The following is a 19,352-nucleotide window of genomic DNA, read 5'->3' as shown; positions in this document are numbered from 1 at the left end:
GAGGATTCCTTCCGAAGGGGATGACCTGTACTCTGATGATGTTTTCAAACGAAGACCCCCATACCAGGCAGGATGAAAAGCAATGAACCCCAGATGTGATGATTAACCGGGGACAAGCCCTGCAATTCTATGAACTTGCCATCCTGTGTCTAAGTCTAATAAAAATGAACCCAACTTGTAAGCTGATTAACAGAATATCAAACCTAACATTCGTAAATAATATACAAACCACGTGATAGATAATTCCAATAGCACTGCTATTCGGCCAAGCAGTGTGTAGAAATCGAGGAACTGCGTCTCGTCCCGGACAAATCCCCAGGGGCTATTGATTTTCTGGTGAGCCCAGTCGTTTTCCAATGTGGTTCAGGGAATATTACTCATGTGTTCCAGATGAACCGAAGAGGTGTTTGTTGTCTAGGACGGTTGAACTCCGCTATCTTTAATCTCTTTGCAATATACATATTATATATATTGGCTCTCAATATATGGTAACTCAGGTTTGTCTTCTGGGAATGACCCGTTGAGCTTCAGGTATAAACTAGACAAGACCGAAGATTTGATTAAAATTTTATCTTGCTTGATTGTTGGGTGCGATATATATACTCTGCAAGTACAACATCATTCTGATAATTCGCACTAACAACGTAACCGTTGCCATTTCTTTGTACTAGATTAATTAAAGTATTTGACTAGTTCTGGATTTGCTTAGCCTACGTTGATATGATATAGTTATCTGATGGGTTCGATGTTCAATAGAGGCGCTTTGTTGCTGTACATATGGCGCATCACCACAAGACAAGACGTTTTATTACACACCTTTGAGTATTTGAATAGCTTTTCACTCGACATGACTTAGTTTATCCATCACTAATGGCGTAGATTATACCTTCTACCTACCTATGTATCTAGAGATTTCCCTTGAGAGATTGACCTCATACCTAACAACCCAGACCCAGGAGTAGATAAGAACCAAAAGCAAATAAACCAGTGAGACCGAAGAGAATAGAAGACATATCACACAGAAAACATGAGGCTGACAGTTACAATATGTACCTTCAAGGAGGTCAATTTGATCAACATGTAGTATAATTAATCCGAGTATTATCCGGGGACCTGGAAATGAGGGGGCTACACCGGTGTCTCATGTTGAAATCAGAAATCACAGCCTTATATTGTACAGTATTGAATATCTTTACGGAGTACTCCGTACAGGTTTATTATCTCAGATAAATACTTTCTATTTTCCTAAAGATAAGCATCAGCCAATGTGAAGAGTCAGGACTTGGCATACGATAAACATATCAAAAAAGAAAAAAACGGAAATGGCCCCCCTTGTGCCCTTACAGAAGTTGACCATAAGTAATAAACAAAGATACAGCCACCTTTTATATTGTGTGTCCAGAGTGGGCACACAACTCAGGGGCAGCCGTACAACGATTGGTTGAGGGCGGGTTCCTGACGCTACCCGTATCTGGAGGTCAAGTGTCTTACACCTCGCCTTGCTTGGTGCATTCGAGTCAACTTGTGCCAATAGATTAAAGAGGTGAAGGATCAGGAGATCAGCATAGAAAAAACAAAAAGAAACAAACCGAAACAATAACAACAGTAAAAACTTCCCTATGTTCTAAATTAAGACTCAGGGGGATGCGGAGAGGTACCTGTACAATACAAAGTCTCTGTATAACGCTAGTCCACTATTCGAGTCCACTATTCTAGAACTCACTCTTCTCTCCTTCTCCTCTTTTCTTCTTTCTCTTTATCCAGATTTACTTTGGCTGGCCGACACTCTTTTTAGGGACCTAGTCCTGTTCACTCTTTTATATTGCTTATAGTCACTCTTTTTTTTTCCCATCGAGATAAACTCCTGAATTCTCAAGTGTGTGACCCTGAACTTAGATGACGAGCATCAATCTCGAGCGGCTATCGCCATTTTAAACGTGTTGACCGGTCTCCACGTTCCAGACAAGTCGGGGTCTATCCCTATAGACCAGACTACATCGACTATGTCTCACGCTCACCACGCCGGCTTGGTGATGCGAAACCACCTTCGTCGGGATGTAATCCCTCCGAACCGATTGCCATTTTTGGTCCCCACAACCTCCTCTATAGCTACCAAGCTTCCATCCCTCGTACCAAGAGCCGAAGCATCTACGGCAATTACGGGAGAAAAGCCCACTAGCAACCTGACAACGACGGTCTTGCCTGTCGTTCTCGGTGCAGGTCTTCCCATTTTGTGTGCTATCATCGTCCTCATTGTGCTTCACCGGAGACATGTCAAGAAACTTATGCGGGAAGATGCAATGGATAAACACAAATCTCTCGATTTTGGAATGGATACAGTGGGGCCCGCAACTCGGAGGAATGGCCCCAATGGAATGCCTCCGATGTCAGAACCCAACCACACCAAAGGATTGTCTCTTGATGTCGGTCCATATCTGATGCCTCCAAACCTGAACGGTTCCCCGGAATCTCTACACTCCCTGTCAATAGATGATGACAAATACCGCCCGGCCACAGCCTCCATTCGGTCATACCCTAGGGGACACCGGGATGATGCATCGAGCTTCGCGGGCTCTCGATTTGGAGATGATGGCAGCTCGGGTCTTCTCCAGAATGCACAGAGGATGTCTCGTTCAGATCCACCAGTGTACTCCTCCCCGACCGAATCTCATGCACGCAGTCCTGTAAACAAGCACAATGACTACCTTGGGCAAGTTCCCGGGGTGACGCATCCACCTGCTGCACAGCGACCCGGCATGGCTATTGGAAGTCCCAATGGCAACAGGATTGCCTCCCCAGAGCCCCTGCCTCATGTGGATTCCTCTTCGGGCCTCAACTTCGGACTGGATGAGACATATGGCAACACATATAACAACCAGCATGAAGGGCGCCTCAACTTCCCGCTGCCTGAGCCTTCTCAATCACAAGACTTGAACCATGGCCAGGTTCCTGCATCACAGCTTCCTCGTATTTCCCTGCCGGCCAGCGATGTTACCACTAGTGACTACGGGGATGACCGCAAGTCGCAATACAATCTCCCTGCGGTCAATGTCCATGGCACAGAAGATCTACAGCAACATAATGCCCCAAGTCACGATAACAAGCATCCAGAACTCCCAGAGGAGCCTCAAAACCTGGATGCGGCATATGATAGCCGCCGCGATACCCGCCGGATGACTCTCGGTTTGCGTCCGTTGCCCCCAGAAGACCCTGCCGACAACCCAGAACAGCGTGCCAATCGGATTCGCTCCTTCTACAAGGAGTACTTCGATGAGAGCAAGGGCGGCCAGGAGCCCACATACTACGAGGACTTCGGGCCCGAGTTCTATGAGAACGAAGGCAATTCAGCCGGTTTCATCTACGACCCAACTACTGGCGAGTATTATGATGCCTCTCATGGTGCTGCTCCATTCGCCGAGCCGATCACTCGTCGTGCGATGACACCGCCGCCTCGTGCACCCCCACGCTTCCAGGGAGCCGCCCGCCACATGGCTACCAACTCCGCTGGAGGCGGCATGCCCGGGCCACGGGCCTTCTCATCTGCCTCTGGTCGTATGCCCGGTCCCCGCGGCCCCAAGAAACCAATCCCACCCCCATCGCCGCTGCACGTCCTTCCTACTCCTCACATGTTGACGGACGACTCTTTCATGATGGCTATGGACTTTGCCCCGGCCAATGGATTCAAGGACCGCCGCGCGGGTCGCCCCGAGACACCCACCGGTGGCGTGCGCCCCTACATCCCTGGTGTGCGTGCCCACACACCACTAGTATCTGCCTTTGAAGAGCTCGCCGTGATGCCCAGTCCCCACGCGCTGCGCAAATCTGGCACGTTCACCAACCTGGACTTTGTGCCGCCGCCGCGTTTCAAGAATGAGGGTGGCACCGGCAGCGACGCGGGTAGTATCCGCAGTGCCCGGACGGTTGTCTCTGCTCATCACCAAAATAATATCCGCATGGGCAACTACCGTGTCAGTCGTCTGCCGGCCGAGGCGGTCGGCACTAGGGACGACATGATGGCTACTCTGCGTCCGAAGTGGGATATGAACAACGCGTAAGGAAGTGGCTTTGTTGCCTTTCCAATGTCATGACTTTGTTGTTTTGGTACCTTGTATAAGAGCACGTGATGATCTGATTTGTTTTTTTTTTTTGTTTCTCATCTGGGTCCCCCGGTGCTTGAGCTTTTGTGGGGGGTGATGGTCATCGCCCCCTTTTTATATTCGTTCTCCTTTTGGAAATCTGCTGTCAACGGCGTAAATAGATGATGGTTGGATTTTTCCCCGTGACCATATTGAACTTTCATTTCTTCTACCCAGTCTCTGGGCTGTATATATTTGGATTGGTAGAGATTGGCTTGTAGAAGATAGTACTCCAAATCTTGAAACGGTCTAGATTATTCAAAATTTGGTGTACAACATATGTATGCATGTGCATACTACTCCGTAGCAATTAAGCAGTCGGCTAGGGAAGTTGAGAGTTCTATGGAGACATCGGGCCGAGCGCCAAATCAGGGGCAAATATGAGAGACCACAGTAATTTTAATATTCATATGGGCTAGATGCAGAAAACAAGATTATGTTATGCCGATCGTATTTTTTAATACTGAAAAACTTTATGACACTGTGGAGAATCAAAATCAAAAATAGTGGCAACTGAGTACATTCTGCATCATTGACCTCGAGTATACGAGAATGGACATTTACAATAATTCAACCTTGGAATCTGCCTTGGCCAAGGTTTCTCACAGTCAGGCCCTCCCATGGGTACCCTCATCTTGGTTCTTCGGTACCGAATATTCAAAAACAATCGTAAATATCCATATGTTCAAGTTGTTTCCAGACATTTTAGGGTAGTATTAGAGAGTATTAGACAGTATTAGATAGTATTCGAGAGCGTTAGAGAATATCATATCCTCTGTACATAACCATATGGTCGCATGGCCGGATCTAGGGGCTACCAGAAACAGTATGTCGCAATGCAACTGCAACTTAAGAGTAGCATAAATTAGACCATGCTCAAGTGTGCTTTTTAGTACGATATAAGCAGAACATAAGTAAAATATAAGTGCCTATTAATACAACTAGGAATGCGGATACGCCGCAATCGTAAGAAATCTCCACTTTCCCACTTCCATCTCTCTCTCTCTCTCTCTCACACACTTCTCTCATCCCATGGCTACCAGATTCGGCGAGAGGTTGTGAGTATTCATCTCTTTCATCCGTTTCCTTTTTTTTTTTTTCTCCTTCTCTTCTCTTCTATCCCGGTACCTGAGATATCACCGATTTTCCCCTGAGCCTCCGACCCCCCATCTCTCCTTACGCGTTCAAACCGCAGTCTCTCGTTAAATCAATTTATTAACTTGGATTCGAAATTGTGACTTACAGTCTGATTCAATCCGAAAATTATTTCTGCATCCGGAAGTGTCCCTAATCTCTCAAAACTCGCCGACCGGTGTCGCGGTTCAGGATCACGTTTGATCCTAACATCCGCCAATCTCACCGATCATCTATTCTTCACATTGACCGACATTTCTATTGAAGATGGCTTCACCATCCACAGCCGGTGCCGCTGCTGCCGCCGCGGCCGCCGCGGCCGCCGCTCTGCCTTCTAGCGCACCTGCTCCCGAGGACACTGCTGCCCAGACTTCACCGTCCGCTGAGACCAGTGCAGCAACTGCCGCCCAACCTACCACCGCGTCAACCGAAACGACCCCTTCGCCTGCGCCTGCTCCCACCACATCCACTACAACTGAACCGACTACCACCAGTACCACGAAGAGTAGCACTAGTAGCACGCACACGACCGAGCCTACCACGACCCCCGAGTCTACATCCACTCCGTCCACTTCCACGTCATCCACCTCCACTTCTTCTACTACATCCGCTCCATCCACCACTGAAGCTCCCGAGACGACCACGTTTTCATCGATCTCCAGTGGCAGCCAGGGAACTACCGTGGTTGTTGTCACCTCCATTCAAACACAGCCATCCAACACCAATGCCGCGTCTACCAGCGCAACCGATTCGGCCACACTCGCAACCTCCACCGCAGCTGGAGGCTCTTCTGGTGGTCTTTCTCCTAGTGGCACAATCGCTGTCGCCGTCGTTGTCCCGGTTGCCTCGGTGGCATTGATCATCTTGGCGTTGCTCTTCTTCTGGCGTAAGCGTAAGGCGAACAAGGCGGCCGAGGAGGAACGCCGCAAGGAAGTAGAGGAGTACGGATTCAACCCAAACAACGACCCATCCCTTCCCGGTATGGGCGGCGTTGTGATGCCCAAGGACGACGGATCCTCTGGCTACCGCGGCTGGGGAACCACCTCTGCCGGGCGCAAGGCGTCCACCAACCTCTCCAGCGGAATGGGTGGCCTAGCCATGTCGGAAGGAAGCAGCCCCGGTTATCACCACGGCGCAACACCCAGCGAAGGCACCGTTCAATATTCCGATGGCGCCCGGCCCGACTCTGGCGAGATTGTTGAACCTATCGGCGTGCTGGGTGCCGCCCCAGTGGCTGCAAACAATCGCAACGGCGACATCCACCGCGGCCCTTCCAATGCATCCTCCGCTTACTCCGCAGCCAATCGTTCCGAGGCGTCAGAGGAAAGTCACATGTCCGCTGCCCACCCCTCTGGTGGCTACTACGGCGAGAACCCGTACTACGGTGACATTAACACACACGGCGCTTACGGCGGCGAAGACTACCAGCCTGTGATCCGCGATGTCCAGGCGCGCCGCAATACTCGCATCGAGAATCCTGGTGTTTATCCACGACAGGGCAATGCCGGTATCGCCCAGAACTTCTAATGGTCCAACTGATTCAGATTTCCTATAATCTTTGAACCCTAAAAGCTCGACATTTCCCTTTTGTTTTTTTTTTAATCTTGCACAATACCACACGCTCTTTCTCGACCACCGCCGACTTCATTCGTTCTTTTCGGGTCTCTCACGTTCCAATTCCCGGCGCCGTGGACCTTCACTTCGTCATGCCTCTATTCTCCTCTACACTTTTTTTTTCTCATTTTCTCTCTCTTTCTTAATCGGCCTGTCGGGCTTTGATTTGGTTTGGTCATCTTTGTGTTTGATATATCCCGCGCATCTGGTCTCAGCTGCATAGCTTGTTTTTTTTTTTTTTTACACACCTTGTTTACTGTTTTTGTTCATGTCTACATGGAATTATAAGGAGCTGCGTCTTGTACATTTCCTGTTGAGCATGGAGTTTTCCATGCATGTGGACATACTCGAGATTTGCAATGATATGGGTGTGGATTCACTCCCGCCTAGTCTTTGAAATAAAAGGTTTACATTGAATGATTTCCACATATATGGAGTATAGTTCCACGGAGAATGTTGGCAGAATCGGTCGAACAAATGCCTTCAGACCTCGGGATAGAAATAATACGCTTTTAACTAAAATATCCTAAAGACCACTAAAATCTACTAAATCTACTAAATATAATAAAACTATGGAAATGCACAAGATACATGTTCGTACATGTAGTGTCTGCCAGTAAGTTAAAAACGTGCGTCCGCTGTTCGCGGTGATTGGTGATAAATGATTCACCCAGTTCCCCACTCCCCGGCTTAATTGCACCTCGCAGCTTTTCCATCCGTTAGACTCGAACTATAGAGGTGCCCTATTTCATTCGTACCTGGTCTCTGTATATGCCCGCTCGAGATTTTGCCCCGCTATCTCTATCTCTCTATCATCACCGCTTCTGACCCTCTAACCCTCTAACCCTCTATCCCTCCATCCTCTACTCCTTCTCTTAGCATCTAGCCCTCCAATCTATGAGAGCATCCCAACGCAACGTCACACATTTTATCTACTTGTGTCACTCCGTCGACACTGTCCCACTATCATCCTTCCCCACTGTGGTTGCGCATTAACGGCCCCCTCTTGCCAGCGTACCAACTCTCCTAAACGTGTCCTTGTCATCCCACCCTGTCTTTTTTTTTCTTTCCCCCTCCCATTGACACCCTTCCACCTTACCCTCGCCCATTCATATCGCTCATTCTCCTAGCTCTCAGCTCTGTCTTGCTGAGCTTGCACTACTGTTGCGACCTCGGTCTCCAGAGCTCGGGAGAGCTAAAGCTCTCTCCGAGAGTGTGCAAATATGTACGTATGCCCTGCAGCTCCGGCTACCGGCTGATCCATGACTCGAGCTGCTGCTGATATGTCCTGACTTAATAGGAAGTTTGGCAAACAGATCCAGCGCAGGCAGCTAGATCTTCCCGAATATGCTGCCAGCTTTGTTAACTACAAGGCGCTGAAGAAGGTTGGTTGAACATGCATGTGCGCGCGGTTGCAAGAGAATATGAACATGGCTAATTTCTGCACAGCTGATCAAGCAACTTAGCGCCACCCCGACTATCCCGGCACAGAGAACAGCCGAGGAAATCGCGAGAGCTAATGCGGACCCTCAAGGCGCTTTGCGCGCAAACAAGGAGGTGTTCTTCTTCCGCTTGGTAGGTTGTCCGGATAATTTCATGCATATGGGAAGGTGGATGTACTTATCATGGTGTATAGGAACGAGAGATTGACAAGGTGAACACTTTTTACCTTCAGAAAGAATCAGAGGTATGGCCATTTATCCAGTGCACAGTTATAACCCTACCCGGAGACTTATCAGTTTGCTTTAGTTTTCTTTGCGCCTAAGGACGTTGGTCGACAAGAAGCGGGTAACCCAGTCCCGTGCGATCTCAAATTCCAAAGCACCGTCGAATTTTGCCGCTATGTTTGAAGGCTTCCAACAATTCGATGGCGACCTGAACAAACTGCAGCAATTCGTGGAGATCAATGAGACTGCCATGTCCAAAATCCTCAAGAAATGGGACAAAACCTCCAAGTCTCGCATGAAGGAGCTGTATCTGCACCGGGCCGTTGAAGTACAACCGTGCTTCAACCGTGAAGTTCTTCGAGACCTTGCAGATAGAGCTACCACCGCACGACTGGAATTGGAGGCCTGGGCCGAGGGCGAGAACATTCAATATGACGCCTCACGTCCATTGGAGCGCACCGCACCTTTAGGGTCGGAAGAGGATGAAATGGACACCCAGATCTTGCAGTCAGCCTCCACCGGCAATCTGCAAACACTGCGTGAATGGATAGCCAGGTTGCAGCAGTTGCCGGATGCCCGCGAGCGCGCCACCCGTACATTCCTGACCGCCATCAACGGATTCTCAGACGAAGTGCTCGCTCTGCTGTTGGAGAGCCAACTGGTTGACATACACGCTGAGGACGACATCAACGAACGAAACTGCCTCCATGAAGCGGCAATCTCGGGCCGATCATTCGTCTTCCACGCAGGTCTTAAAGCAGGCGTTGATTTCGCCCGCGCCGATGTCTATGGCCGAATCCCTCTCCACTACGCGTGCATGCACGGCCGCGTGGATATGGTGCGACATCTGCTCGAAGCAGGCCCTCACACCGTTGACATCATGGACCATGACAATTTCACCCCTCTTATCCACAGCATTGTAAAGGGCCAACTGGCATGCGCCGAGCAGGTTCTGTGTAACAATGCCCGTGTCGATCCGGAGCCCGAGTCACCCCCTTTGAAGGGAATGGACCATCGCCCCGTGAAGGGCCCGGATCATATCCCTTTGAATCTCGCCTGTCAACACGGCTCTCTCCCCATCGCGAATATGCTACTTGAGCGAAATGCGAAGTTGTTGCCGGATGCAGAGGGACTCTACCCCCAGCATATGGTTGCACGCGCCTCACAATCGCCAGAGCTATTACTACTGCTAAAGGAGCACGGTGCTGATCTTGACCAGAAGGACAAGCTGTACCAGTGGACTCCGCTGTTCCACGCAGCCAGCGAAGGCTGTGTTCCCTGCCTACGCACTCTCCTCGAGTGCGGTGTTGATTCTCATGTCGTAGATGAAAAGGGTCTCTCGTCTATGTACTATGCTGCCTGGGAAGGGAATCTGGAGTGCATGCTTCTGCTCTGGGCTCAGCCCTCCGGTAGAAAGGCTGCAATGGGACCGCTTGACATTCTCAATGGCGTGCGGATGCAAGAACCCGGCCCGATGGGTGACCAGATGTCCATGGACACGAACCTCTCCGAAATGGAAATGGCCGATGGAATCCCGGATCTTGAATTGCCTCCCCCCATTATCCCTCTCCGCCGCTATGGTCACAACTTCCTCGACAAGAAAGTGTTCGTTCAGCTTCTGTTCGATCAAGGAAATGTCGGGTCTATCGCCTTTGATCAGGCGGGCCGCCATCCTGCTGCTCGCATGACCATCTCTTCCAAGCTGTCAGATCTCATTCCTCGCACTGTCATGCTACCCATCCAGGAGGAGACACGCACAATATCGTTCCACGTGGATAACCTGGACACCTTTGCTGTGGACTTTGAGATTTTCCCTACCTTTGGTTCAAAGGTGATTGCAAAGAGTGTGGCCCTGCCAGACATCTTCCGCGCCGAGTCGTCCAGCACTGGCTCAGGCTGTCTGCCTCTATTCGACCCCCGGCTCCGTTCAATCGGCCAGCTGCGCTTCAACTTCCAAGTCATCAAGCCATACCACGGAGATCCTCTGGAGATCACCCACTTTGCTACATATTGGAAGGCTACTAGTGCTCTTGACTCCGAGCACAACGGACTGGTGACTGGTTCCAGTTTGTCGGGAGATTATGTTCAGCTCTTTGTACAACTGACCCGGGACCGCGTCGCAGTCCTTTACCCACAATTTATGATCAACCACCACGGAATTGATATCCCTGTTTCTCATTTAACATATGCTCAGTTCCAGGCCATTGGCGCAAACCGCGGTGCCAATAACACCCAGATCCTCCAGTTCTTGGAAACAGAAGCCACGAGTGACATGCCGCAGACTCATCGACTCCTCGCGGCGTCGTTCTTGTCGTTGCGCGAAGTCTTGCGCCGACTCCCTATTGAAATGAATGTCAATATCTCCCTCCTCTACCCATCAGCTGCGGAGGAAAAGAAGCTTGATATGACTTCCTTGGCAGATGTCAACACCTTCGCCGATGTTATCCTGACCGATGTCTTCGATCACGCCCGTGTGGCCCGTGAAAAGAACCCGGAATTCATGCGTTCTGTGGTGTTCACGTCCTACAACCCGAACATCTGCAGTGCTCTTAACTGGAAGCAACCCAATTGTGAGGTCCAAAATACAGTTCAACTTGTGCTTGTTACTAACTCTATGACTAGATCCTGTTCTTCTTTGCAACGATCTTGGTCAAATTCGGGACCTGGCTGGGAACGTCGACTCGATGCCCCATGTCAATAGCAGTGGCCGGACCTCGATGTCGATCAAGGAGTCTGCTCGTATTGCCCAGAGCAATAACTTTATGGGCCTGATCTGCAGATCTAGCCTTTTGGTATGTTTGATCCTATTTTCGCGCGGTCTCTTTTTTCTCTCTAGTTAGCCTGCTGACCACTGTGTAGAATGTCGTCCCCGCACTCGTCGAGACTATCAAGGAGCTCGGACTTGTGCTTGTGGCCGACACCTCTGATGAGTCCGGGCAGTCGGACCGATTCGAAGAGCTACCCGCTACCGATACCATGGGCGTTGCCGAATGGGCATACCGTATGCCCGAGGGTGTCAACGGTGTGATGAGAGCCAACGGCATTCTGAGATTTAACGATATGATCGACATGTGATTCGATTCATACTTGCTTTTCCTTTGGGAACACCCTTTACATACGTCGCAATTTAATTTTTTTTCAACGAAGATTATGAGCTTAGGTAGCTTTTGTCACGCCATATTTGCTTTATTCTCGTGTTCTCTACTTTGCTCTTGGCTACTTATTTCAAGCAGAGATAGTCCCCAGCGCACATTCTCTTGCTTTCCTTCGATCATTTCCTATCTCATCATGGGCGCTGGAGATAGAGCTGGGCTGTGTTTTAGTTGGCCTGTTGTCGATTACACGTTGATCGTCAGAGCGTTTTGAGAGGCAGAAAAAAAAAAAAAGATTGCCGTATTAGAGAGTTGAATGGCTAATAATGTACAATGGTCCAAATCCCAAGTCCTGTATCTCCCGCTATGCTACATATATAATCACATCACCTTCATGTACTCTTAGGCTTTCTCTTCCCGATATCCCAACCCCATCCACGCAACGTCTTCACAACCTTCGGCGTCACAGCCGCTGTCAACGGCACTCGAATAAACACAAAGCTCTTGTGAATGGCATAAGCGAAAACCAACTGCGTCCAGATACCTGCCAAAACCAATCAGCACCTCAACTCAACTCAAAAAAAAACAAACAAACCAAAACTTACTAGCTTCTTCCTGATTCCGCTCCTCAGCCTGAGCAAGTTGTCCCTGCCCATCCTCCTCAGAACCCTTAGTCTGTGGCCACACAGTCTTGAGCTTATCCTTAACAAATCCAATAACAACATGCTCATAGTATCCAATGCGCTCAACACCAAGCAATCGTACAGCCGCAAAACAGAATGGGAAATCCAGCGCAGACAATCCAAGATACACGCCTAGCGCAGCCCATCCATATTCTCGCGATAGCTTCTTCAATCGCTGCGATAGCGACGCCTTCTCCTCAGCTCCAGCTCCGGACCCAGAGCTCTTGCCGCCGCCAGCCGACCCAGAATTGAACCGGCGCTGCTTGAACTGGAACGAGCTCGGGCCCGGCCGGGTGCGCGTCGAGAATCGCGTTGTCCCGAAGCTTCGTCGTGATGCTTGTGGTCCCGGAGAGAAGATTGTACTGCGTGGGAGGGATGGGCGGGCCGAGGGGTGGAGGTATGAGGTCAAGCTTGGGGTTTTGAGGATCTCACTGGGGCGCGAGATCCATTTTGTGAGGAGCGTTGGGCGGAGGGACATGGTTATGTCTCCCCTGGTGTTCTCGATTGAGGGGGTTGTGTGAGATTCAATGAGGGATTAATGTTGAGGACATGGAATTCTCTCGTTTTTTTGGTTTCTCGGCGTTTTCGGCTTCCGGTCCGATCGGGCTGGCGTGTCTTTGCCGGAGTTAGGGATTAATGCGGGTTGTCTTAGTGTTGGTTTTGAAAGGAGATCGTATATGATAGAAGAAGGTAGATGAGTTGCTCAGATGATGTATATAGCTTCCCCCCCCTATTATTTGTCCAATAAGTCTTAGTTCAATCCGTTAAACGCGTGAAACATGGCCGCTGACAAGTTGTATACTTCGACCAACATAGGCGCTGACTAAGCCCCAACACCAAAAACTTCCCGAGTTCTCAAGCCACGAGCACCCCCAATCTCCCTCCCAATATCAACCCACCATGTCGCCGCGCTTAGGAGGGCTACTTCAGCTCTCACCCGTATGGGGTGCCCCATTGATCACTCCCCGGATCCCCGTGCGCTCATTCGGAATCCGAGCCCTCAACCCGCCCAAACCCAGTCGATTCAATGTCGGGCCCGGCCTGCCAGTCCTCGAGTCGACGTCGACAGCGGCTCTCCGCCGCAAAGCCAATTCCCTCCCGCTCCGCACTGGTGCTATCGGTATCAAGAAGGGAATGACTGCTATTTACGATCCCGAGACTGGAAAGCGCATCCCCTGCACTGTCCTCCAGCTGGATCGTGTCGAGGTTATCTCCCACAAGACCCGTGAGAGACACGGTTACTATGCTGTGCAGGTTGGTGCGGGCTGGAAGCATCCGAATAATGTGAACAAGTCGATGCTGGGTCATTTCTCGGTTAATGGGCTCTCGCCTAAGCGCCATATCTTTGAGTTCCGTGTTAAGGACGAGGCGGGTCTTATGCCTATTGGTCAGAGTATTGAGGCGGGTTGGTTCCAGGAGGGCCAGTATGTTGATGCTCGATCCAATACTAAGGGTAAGGGCTTTGCTGGTGTCATGAAGAGACATGGTTTCCACGGTCAGGATCGCAGTCACGGTGTTAGTTTGACGCATCGTTCGATGGGTTCTTCTGGTCCTGGTCAGGGTGGTGGTTCTCGTGTTTACCCCGGAAAGAAGATGGCTGGAAACATGGGCAATAATCAGAATACCGTTCAGAACTTGAAGATTCTCAAGGTGGATTCTGAAAATGGTGTTGTGGTTGTCAGTGGTATGTGATTCGATCTCGAGCTGCTCTGAGTTCCGAATTTTCTTTTACTAACATATCTACTTTCCTTCAGGTGCCGTCAGTGGTCCCAAGGGCTGTGTTGTGAGAATCCAGGATGCGATCAAGAAGCCATGGCCCGAAGTGCCACAGGCAGAGTCGGCGGAGCCTGCTACTGCTTAATTGGAGATTTCTTTTCTTAGTTCTGACCATGTACTATTACACCATACGCGCGATATTGTTTGACTTGAGCGGCGTTTGTATATGATACAAAAAATGATATCCTTCTTCCTTTTTTCTCTCAGCCATTGAGAAAAAAAAAATCAATGGCTTCGCCAAGTTGATAACGCAACAAATGGTCCCATAAAGAATGTCCCCAAACGCCCGAGCCAATGCACTGCTGTATCTGTACACTTCTCCCCCGATATTTAGTCCTTCTGGAAGGGATCCTTATCACCGTCGAGCAATTGAATCACCGTTCCATCCTCAGTCTCCAGACTCCATTCCTCAGTACGGAACTAGAAAAGAGAGAAAAGAAGTTAGCAACTATTATACTGGGGTAGGACACGTCATAATCCCAAGTAGACCAAATACTCACATAGCTCATACGATCCGGCCGAATGCTTCGGAACCTCATCTTGCCCTCAGACTTAGTCCCCTTAACCCAGAACGAGATATTAATGCGACCATGCAATTGATTCATCTCGCCACTGATCCACGGGATCTGCTGCGCAAAGTAGATCTCATCGCCCAGGATCTCGCGAGCCCGCGGCGACGTCCGCAGCGCATAAAGGGTGCTGCTCACGATGCTCGACGACGACTTCTGGTAATTGAAGATTCCAAGTATGCCTGCTCCCGTCGCCAGCGCGAAAATCGGGAATGTGAGAAGCCAGTTTCGGCCTGGTTTGGGGTTCGGTAGCTCGCGGTCCGCACGTCGTTCCAGTAGTGGTCCTGCGTTCGGGCCTGGGGCTGCAATCATTGTCCGTCGACTGACTGTGTTGGGTCGTGTAGATTTCCGGGCGAGCGCCGCGCGCCGCGTGAATACTCGAAAGAAGGACATAGCTGTGTTTGGGGGGGGGGTTTATTTGGTGTTTCGCGGGCTGGTGGTTGGATTTGGGGGGAGGTTGCGGAAGAAAAGAGTGCCAAACAAGACAAACAGCTTTGACCTTTCGACGTCACTGCACCACCAACGATTGAAGATACAACGCTTATGTTTTGAATTCGTGATTTCGAGAAATGGCCGCAGTGAGATTGCGAAAGGCTTTTCGATACCCTGAGGAGTCGGAGAGCGAGCGAGAGGAGTTGGATGAAGAAGAACAAGAACGGGTCATCGAGCAGTTGCAGATCCAGAATGATGCCCGCAATGCCCAGTACAGTGTACATATCTTTCTTTCTTTATAGTCGAGTATCGAGAATCCATGCTAAATATGTTCCCAGATGATTTTTACTGCACTTCCACTGCTGGCTGCCACAGTATTTGTGCCTTCGGTGCTGTCAGCCTCCGGTCAGGCTGAGCGATTGTTCTCGCTCCTCAGCCTTGTCTCGTTGTTGACGACGGCCTATATCATGAAATGCTCCCCCTCCAGCCTGATCGCAAAGGCAAAAAGCCTGTGACATTCCACACCGAACGTATTGCTCGGATTCATGCCGCTCTAGTACCTGGCACCAGTGCCGTTTGCTTGTTGCTGGGCCTGGTCTATCTTTCTACAGGATCATCTTATGGGATCCGGCCAGTGCTATACTTGATTCCTGGAAGTAAGTCTCTTCTTTCTCGGTTAGGAGATACCAAGTCTGACCATGTACAGTCATGCTGGCAGTGATTCTACTTGCTCAAAAGGTCATGCTCTCTGTTGACCTTGCATCCCTCAAGGATCTACAGTATGAGTACAAAGGTGCCTAATATTAATTCTCGAATTCAAATTGATATCAACTTGAACACATATGTTCAGTATTATAGTACAGCCAGATTTTTCTTAAACCATGGTGTCGCAGAAGAGATAAACCCTTCGGGGAATCACAAATCATACATCGTTCCGATTCTCTGAATCAAAAACCCATGCGCAAATATTCAGTGCTCGTCGTAGTTTGCGGTAATACACTTATCCCACAAGAATCTTTTGATCTTTTTTATGTCTCTTTTGAATCATCTTTCGCAAGTGATCCTAGTTGTACGCTCAAATCCGGCGAAGTGTAGGAGCCGATTCAAGTGCCCGTATCAGAGGTCTGCATCATCAACGATGGATCAACGGGGATGCCCCCATCGTTCTCATCAAAGACCAGTGGGTTTTCATCGTTCCCATTTTCATTCTGTACCGGCTGGTCGAATGGGCTGGACTCGAAGCTGAAGCCCTGATTTTCAAGGGTTTTCTGTCGCTCCAGTTCCGCTTCTTCGGCTTCCTTCTGGCGTTTTTGAATGCGTCCATGAACATCGTCACCGAATTTCTTCAACCACCATAGATTCGATTTCCGGAAATCCACCAAGGTCTCGATGCTGCGGGGATCGGCCACCTTGCTAGTGTCATGGCCCAAAATTGTACAATTAGGCTCGTAAGGCTTCATGGATGGGTCTTTCTGGCAAGCACCGCAACTGCATTCCTTCCGGCATTTTGGACATAGCCAGTGATATTTCTCCATCGCCTCCTGCGGTGAGATCTCAAACGCCCGGAACAAACTGCCATAACAATAGCGCTGGTCACAGTTTGAACATGGCGCGAGCTTCCAGTCGACTTCGAAATGGAGACAAACATGACAGCGGTGAACATTATCTGATTTGGCCTTGAGAGACTGCCGCATTTTGCGTCGCTTTTTAGACCGGCCGTTGCCGTCGGAGTTGCTACCAGCGTCTTCAATCGTATCGTCTACTACGGGCTTGGGATTTTTCGGGTCATTCCAGGGGCGGCGCACCAATTGCTCTTGGCAGATCTCCGCTACAGACTTTTTGCCCGCCTGACCGCGGGCGACAACGAAGGTAGGGAACTGAATCCTCAAATCCTTGTTATTGTCATCGGAGGAAATTATCAGCCGTCGCCATGTTTCATAGCGTTCTGTCAACTGCTTCCATGGAAATTGTTCCATCCATTTTAGGTTAGAAACGCAGCCACAGCTTCTACCCATAACGTAGCAATCCATGCATACATCATAAGGGTCATCGTCGCCGCCAAGAGAGTTTGTACAGCCAGGGCAGGTAAGAAACCTGTTGAATATATTGCATCGGCAAAAGGAGCAGGTGACATTGCTCTGAAACTCGTGGTACTCCACGTTCTTTTCTGGGTTTCTTTGCGAGAAAGATTCAGACAACAAAATGCCCTTGTACATATTAAAGAGTCGTTTGAAATCATCCCGGAGTTGTTTCACCACCGGATGGTCAACCTTCTTTGCTTGCCGCAACAATTTTGAATATCGCTCAAGAGTAAAGTAAACAATGGCTTTGTTCTTATATTGTTCATCGCGGCAAACCATTCGCGCATGCGGTAAGGCTTCACGCAGAGCTAGCTCAAGCGTGTCCACGGTAGTGCGATTCCAGGCAACTTTCATCGTCCGAGTCCCGCGGTTCCAAACCTGGTGTGCAGCAAGAGGGGGCACAAGAATGAGGTCGCCGGGCCTCTGCTCGACAACCCATGTCTTGAATGGTGCAATCTCCCATGCATGCAAGGGAGCAAAGAAATCCTCAATGTCAATATCATGTCCAAGAACAGACATCCAGTATTCGGAAACAACCCGCCGATCTTTAGTCTCTGTCATGAGCCAGATTGAAGAACCCGGTTCCGTTGGCTTGCCGTTTTCTGGAGTTCCGTCGGACGCATCGACCATTATGTTGTGACCAAGACTGGCACACATTTCTTGGTGTGCTGGCGTGTAAGTGCCCTCATGGCCAATATAGCACATCAGGTTCTCCGCCCGCATATTTACAGGCAGACTGCTCATCAAATCGCCCGCTGGCGCGATGAAGTCGCCTTCTATGGACTTAGGGATTTCAGACAGGTTCATATTTTGCGACGCAGGGCCTTCAAATGCTTTGGGTGTCTCATTGAGGTAGAAAAGTGAAGGCGGTAACAGGTTCTCAAGGTAAGCGCGCCACTCGGGAGGGCAGTCGATATCCTTGAGGTAGAGTCGTTGGAGTGCTTTGTTTGTGTAATTGTGCACAGTCACCTGCCGAGTGAGCAGTGACAGGCTTTCCAGATAGTGACCCATACTGAAATTAAATGACTTCTTTTTCCCTAGATCTCGAACTTCCTCGACTATGAAGAGAGGTTGCAGTTAGCATCAATCAACGAAGGATGCGATGACTCAATAACGCGAGCTCACCTTTCTTTCCGTATTTTTCTCGGAGCCATTTCTCCGAGAAAAGACGCTTGTCAAGACGTTTTTGAAATCCTCTGATGACCAATGGTCTCCCACTCAGGACAACTTGGTACAAGACTAGCTTCTCAAAATCTTCAAGCGGGAATTCGTCAATTGAATCGCATGTGATTTCCATCGCAAACTCAAAATTGGGAGTGGATTCAACAACCCGATTGATGTTGAGGAGAGGCGAGAGTGGCTCAAAAGCCAGGCGAGTTCGATGCGCCGGCATGGCGAGCGCAGAGCCCCAGGAAGGGCAAGATATCGATGTTTATTAGATTGTAACCGGCGCGAAGATCGCAGGAGCGAAGTTCATGGTTTGAAGGAGACGGTTGGTAGTCGAATCCAGTACTGAGGTTGCATGTGATTCAGAATTGTTGGCTGACTGGGTGGATTGTGCTGTTCTTTGCTGTTTCTCTTGTGCGGGCGTGATGGTGGTTAAGGTTGAGATGATTGGCAGCTGGAAGGAACAGAGTGGGCGGGTACACAGTCGATGGAGCCGGAGAGTAGAAGATGTCAATTTAAGCTCGGAAGTCGAGAGGTATAAAATCAGATTGAGGGATGCGAAAGAAAGTGATGCTGCTTTCCCTTCAGTTCGCCCGATCCTCAAGTTCTGGGGGAACGCGGGATGCCGCGTTTTATGGCCTCAGGCAGAAACATACATGTGAACTATCACATTGTCTTATTTCACAATTTCACGTACATTTATATTTTCCAAGGGGACCTGGAGTTTATTCAACCTCTTTCTTTAGATTGAAGGTACTTTGATAACATTCAGCTCATTATATAATTAGTAGTCCAGGTATATTAAGAGGCGACTCCACAGATCTGATGCCCCAAATAGGCTTAGGGGGAGGAACCAAGCCGCTTTTTCCTGCATGACAATGTAAGTTCCGGCATCTCCAGATCTTCAGATGGCCAGACCTTCAAGGCTTCTGTGAAGAATATGAATATTGCCAATTGCCAATTACCTTAACCCATGTTCGGTTTCTAGATCCCTTGCCATC

The 19,352-nt window shown here is 49.6% G+C and overlaps 8 protein-coding genes across 8 annotated transcripts; 5 read left to right on the top strand and 3 right to left on the bottom strand.

The window, feature by feature from the left end:
* Positions 1–2,003: 2,003 nt before the first annotated feature.
* N7447_010443 (uncharacterized protein) lies at positions 2,004–4,055 on the top strand (the record flags this gene model as incomplete). The annotated part of the gene is made up of 1 exon (XM_057234705.1): positions 2,004–4,055. The coding sequence occupies one exon, from the start codon at positions 2,004–2,006 to the stop codon at positions 4,053–4,055; it is 2,052 nt and encodes a 683-aa protein (XP_057080925.1).
* A 1,482-nt stretch (positions 4,056–5,537) lies between these two features.
* N7447_010442 (uncharacterized protein) lies at positions 5,538–6,797 on the top strand (the record flags this gene model as incomplete). The annotated part of the gene is made up of 1 exon (XM_057234704.1): positions 5,538–6,797. The coding sequence occupies one exon, from the start codon at positions 5,538–5,540 to the stop codon at positions 6,795–6,797; it is 1,260 nt and encodes a 419-aa protein (XP_057080924.1).
* A 1,218-nt stretch (positions 6,798–8,015) lies between these two features.
* phoC (uncharacterized protein) lies at positions 8,016–11,626 on the top strand (the record flags this gene model as incomplete). Its single annotated transcript, XM_057234703.1, has 7 exons — positions 8,016–8,113; positions 8,185–8,269; positions 8,334–8,459; positions 8,521–8,571; positions 8,634–11,121; positions 11,174–11,343; positions 11,411–11,626. Coding segments are annotated over 7 exons (3,234 nt in total), but the record flags the coding sequence as incomplete, so codon positions are not given.
* Positions 11,627–12,035: 409 nt separating this feature from the next.
* N7447_010440 (FAM210 family protein) lies at positions 12,036–12,804 on the bottom strand (the record flags this gene model as incomplete). The annotated part of the gene is made up of 2 exons (XM_057234702.1): positions 12,036–12,187; positions 12,249–12,804. 2 exons carry the CDS (start codon positions 12,802–12,804, stop codon positions 12,036–12,038), a joined length of 708 nt encoding a protein of 235 aa, XP_057080922.1.
* Positions 12,805–13,226: 422 nt separating this feature from the next.
* N7447_010439 (mitochondrial 54S ribosomal protein uL3m) lies at positions 13,227–14,187 on the top strand (the record flags this gene model as incomplete). Its single annotated transcript, XM_057234701.1, has 2 exons — positions 13,227–14,010; positions 14,081–14,187. 2 exons carry the CDS (start codon positions 13,227–13,229, stop codon positions 14,185–14,187), a joined length of 891 nt encoding a protein of 296 aa, XP_057080921.1.
* Positions 14,188–14,432: 245 nt separating this feature from the next.
* N7447_010438 (cytochrome c oxidase assembly factor 1 family protein) lies at positions 14,433–15,064 on the bottom strand (the record flags this gene model as incomplete). Its single annotated transcript, XM_057234700.1, has 2 exons — positions 14,433–14,522; positions 14,603–15,064. The coding sequence occupies 2 exons, from the start codon at positions 15,062–15,064 to the stop codon at positions 14,433–14,435; spliced, it is 552 nt and encodes a 183-aa protein (XP_057080920.1).
* A 176-nt stretch (positions 15,065–15,240) lies between these two features.
* Positions 15,241–15,904, top strand: N7447_010437 (uncharacterized protein; the record flags this gene model as incomplete). The annotated part of the gene is made up of 4 exons (XM_057234699.1): positions 15,241–15,381; positions 15,442–15,477; positions 15,540–15,759; positions 15,810–15,904. The coding sequence occupies 4 exons, from the start codon at positions 15,241–15,243 to the stop codon at positions 15,902–15,904; spliced, it is 492 nt and encodes a 163-aa protein (XP_057080919.1).
* A 302-nt stretch (positions 15,905–16,206) lies between these two features.
* Positions 16,207–18,577, bottom strand: N7447_010436 (putative JmjC domain protein; the record flags this gene model as incomplete). Its single annotated transcript, XM_057234698.1, has 2 exons — positions 16,207–18,242; positions 18,310–18,577. 2 exons carry the CDS (start codon positions 18,575–18,577, stop codon positions 16,207–16,209), a joined length of 2,304 nt encoding a protein of 767 aa, XP_057080918.1.
* Between the last annotated feature and the right edge of the window lie 775 nt (positions 18,578–19,352).

Source organism: Penicillium robsamsonii, assembly GCF_028829455.1.
Source record: "Penicillium robsamsonii strain IBT 29466 chromosome Unknown utg000007l_segment0_segment0, whole genome shotgun sequence".
Classification (NCBI taxonomy): domain Eukaryota; kingdom Fungi; phylum Ascomycota; class Eurotiomycetes; order Eurotiales; family Aspergillaceae; genus Penicillium; species Penicillium robsamsonii.
This window is presented reverse-complemented; position numbering and strand designations above follow the sequence as displayed.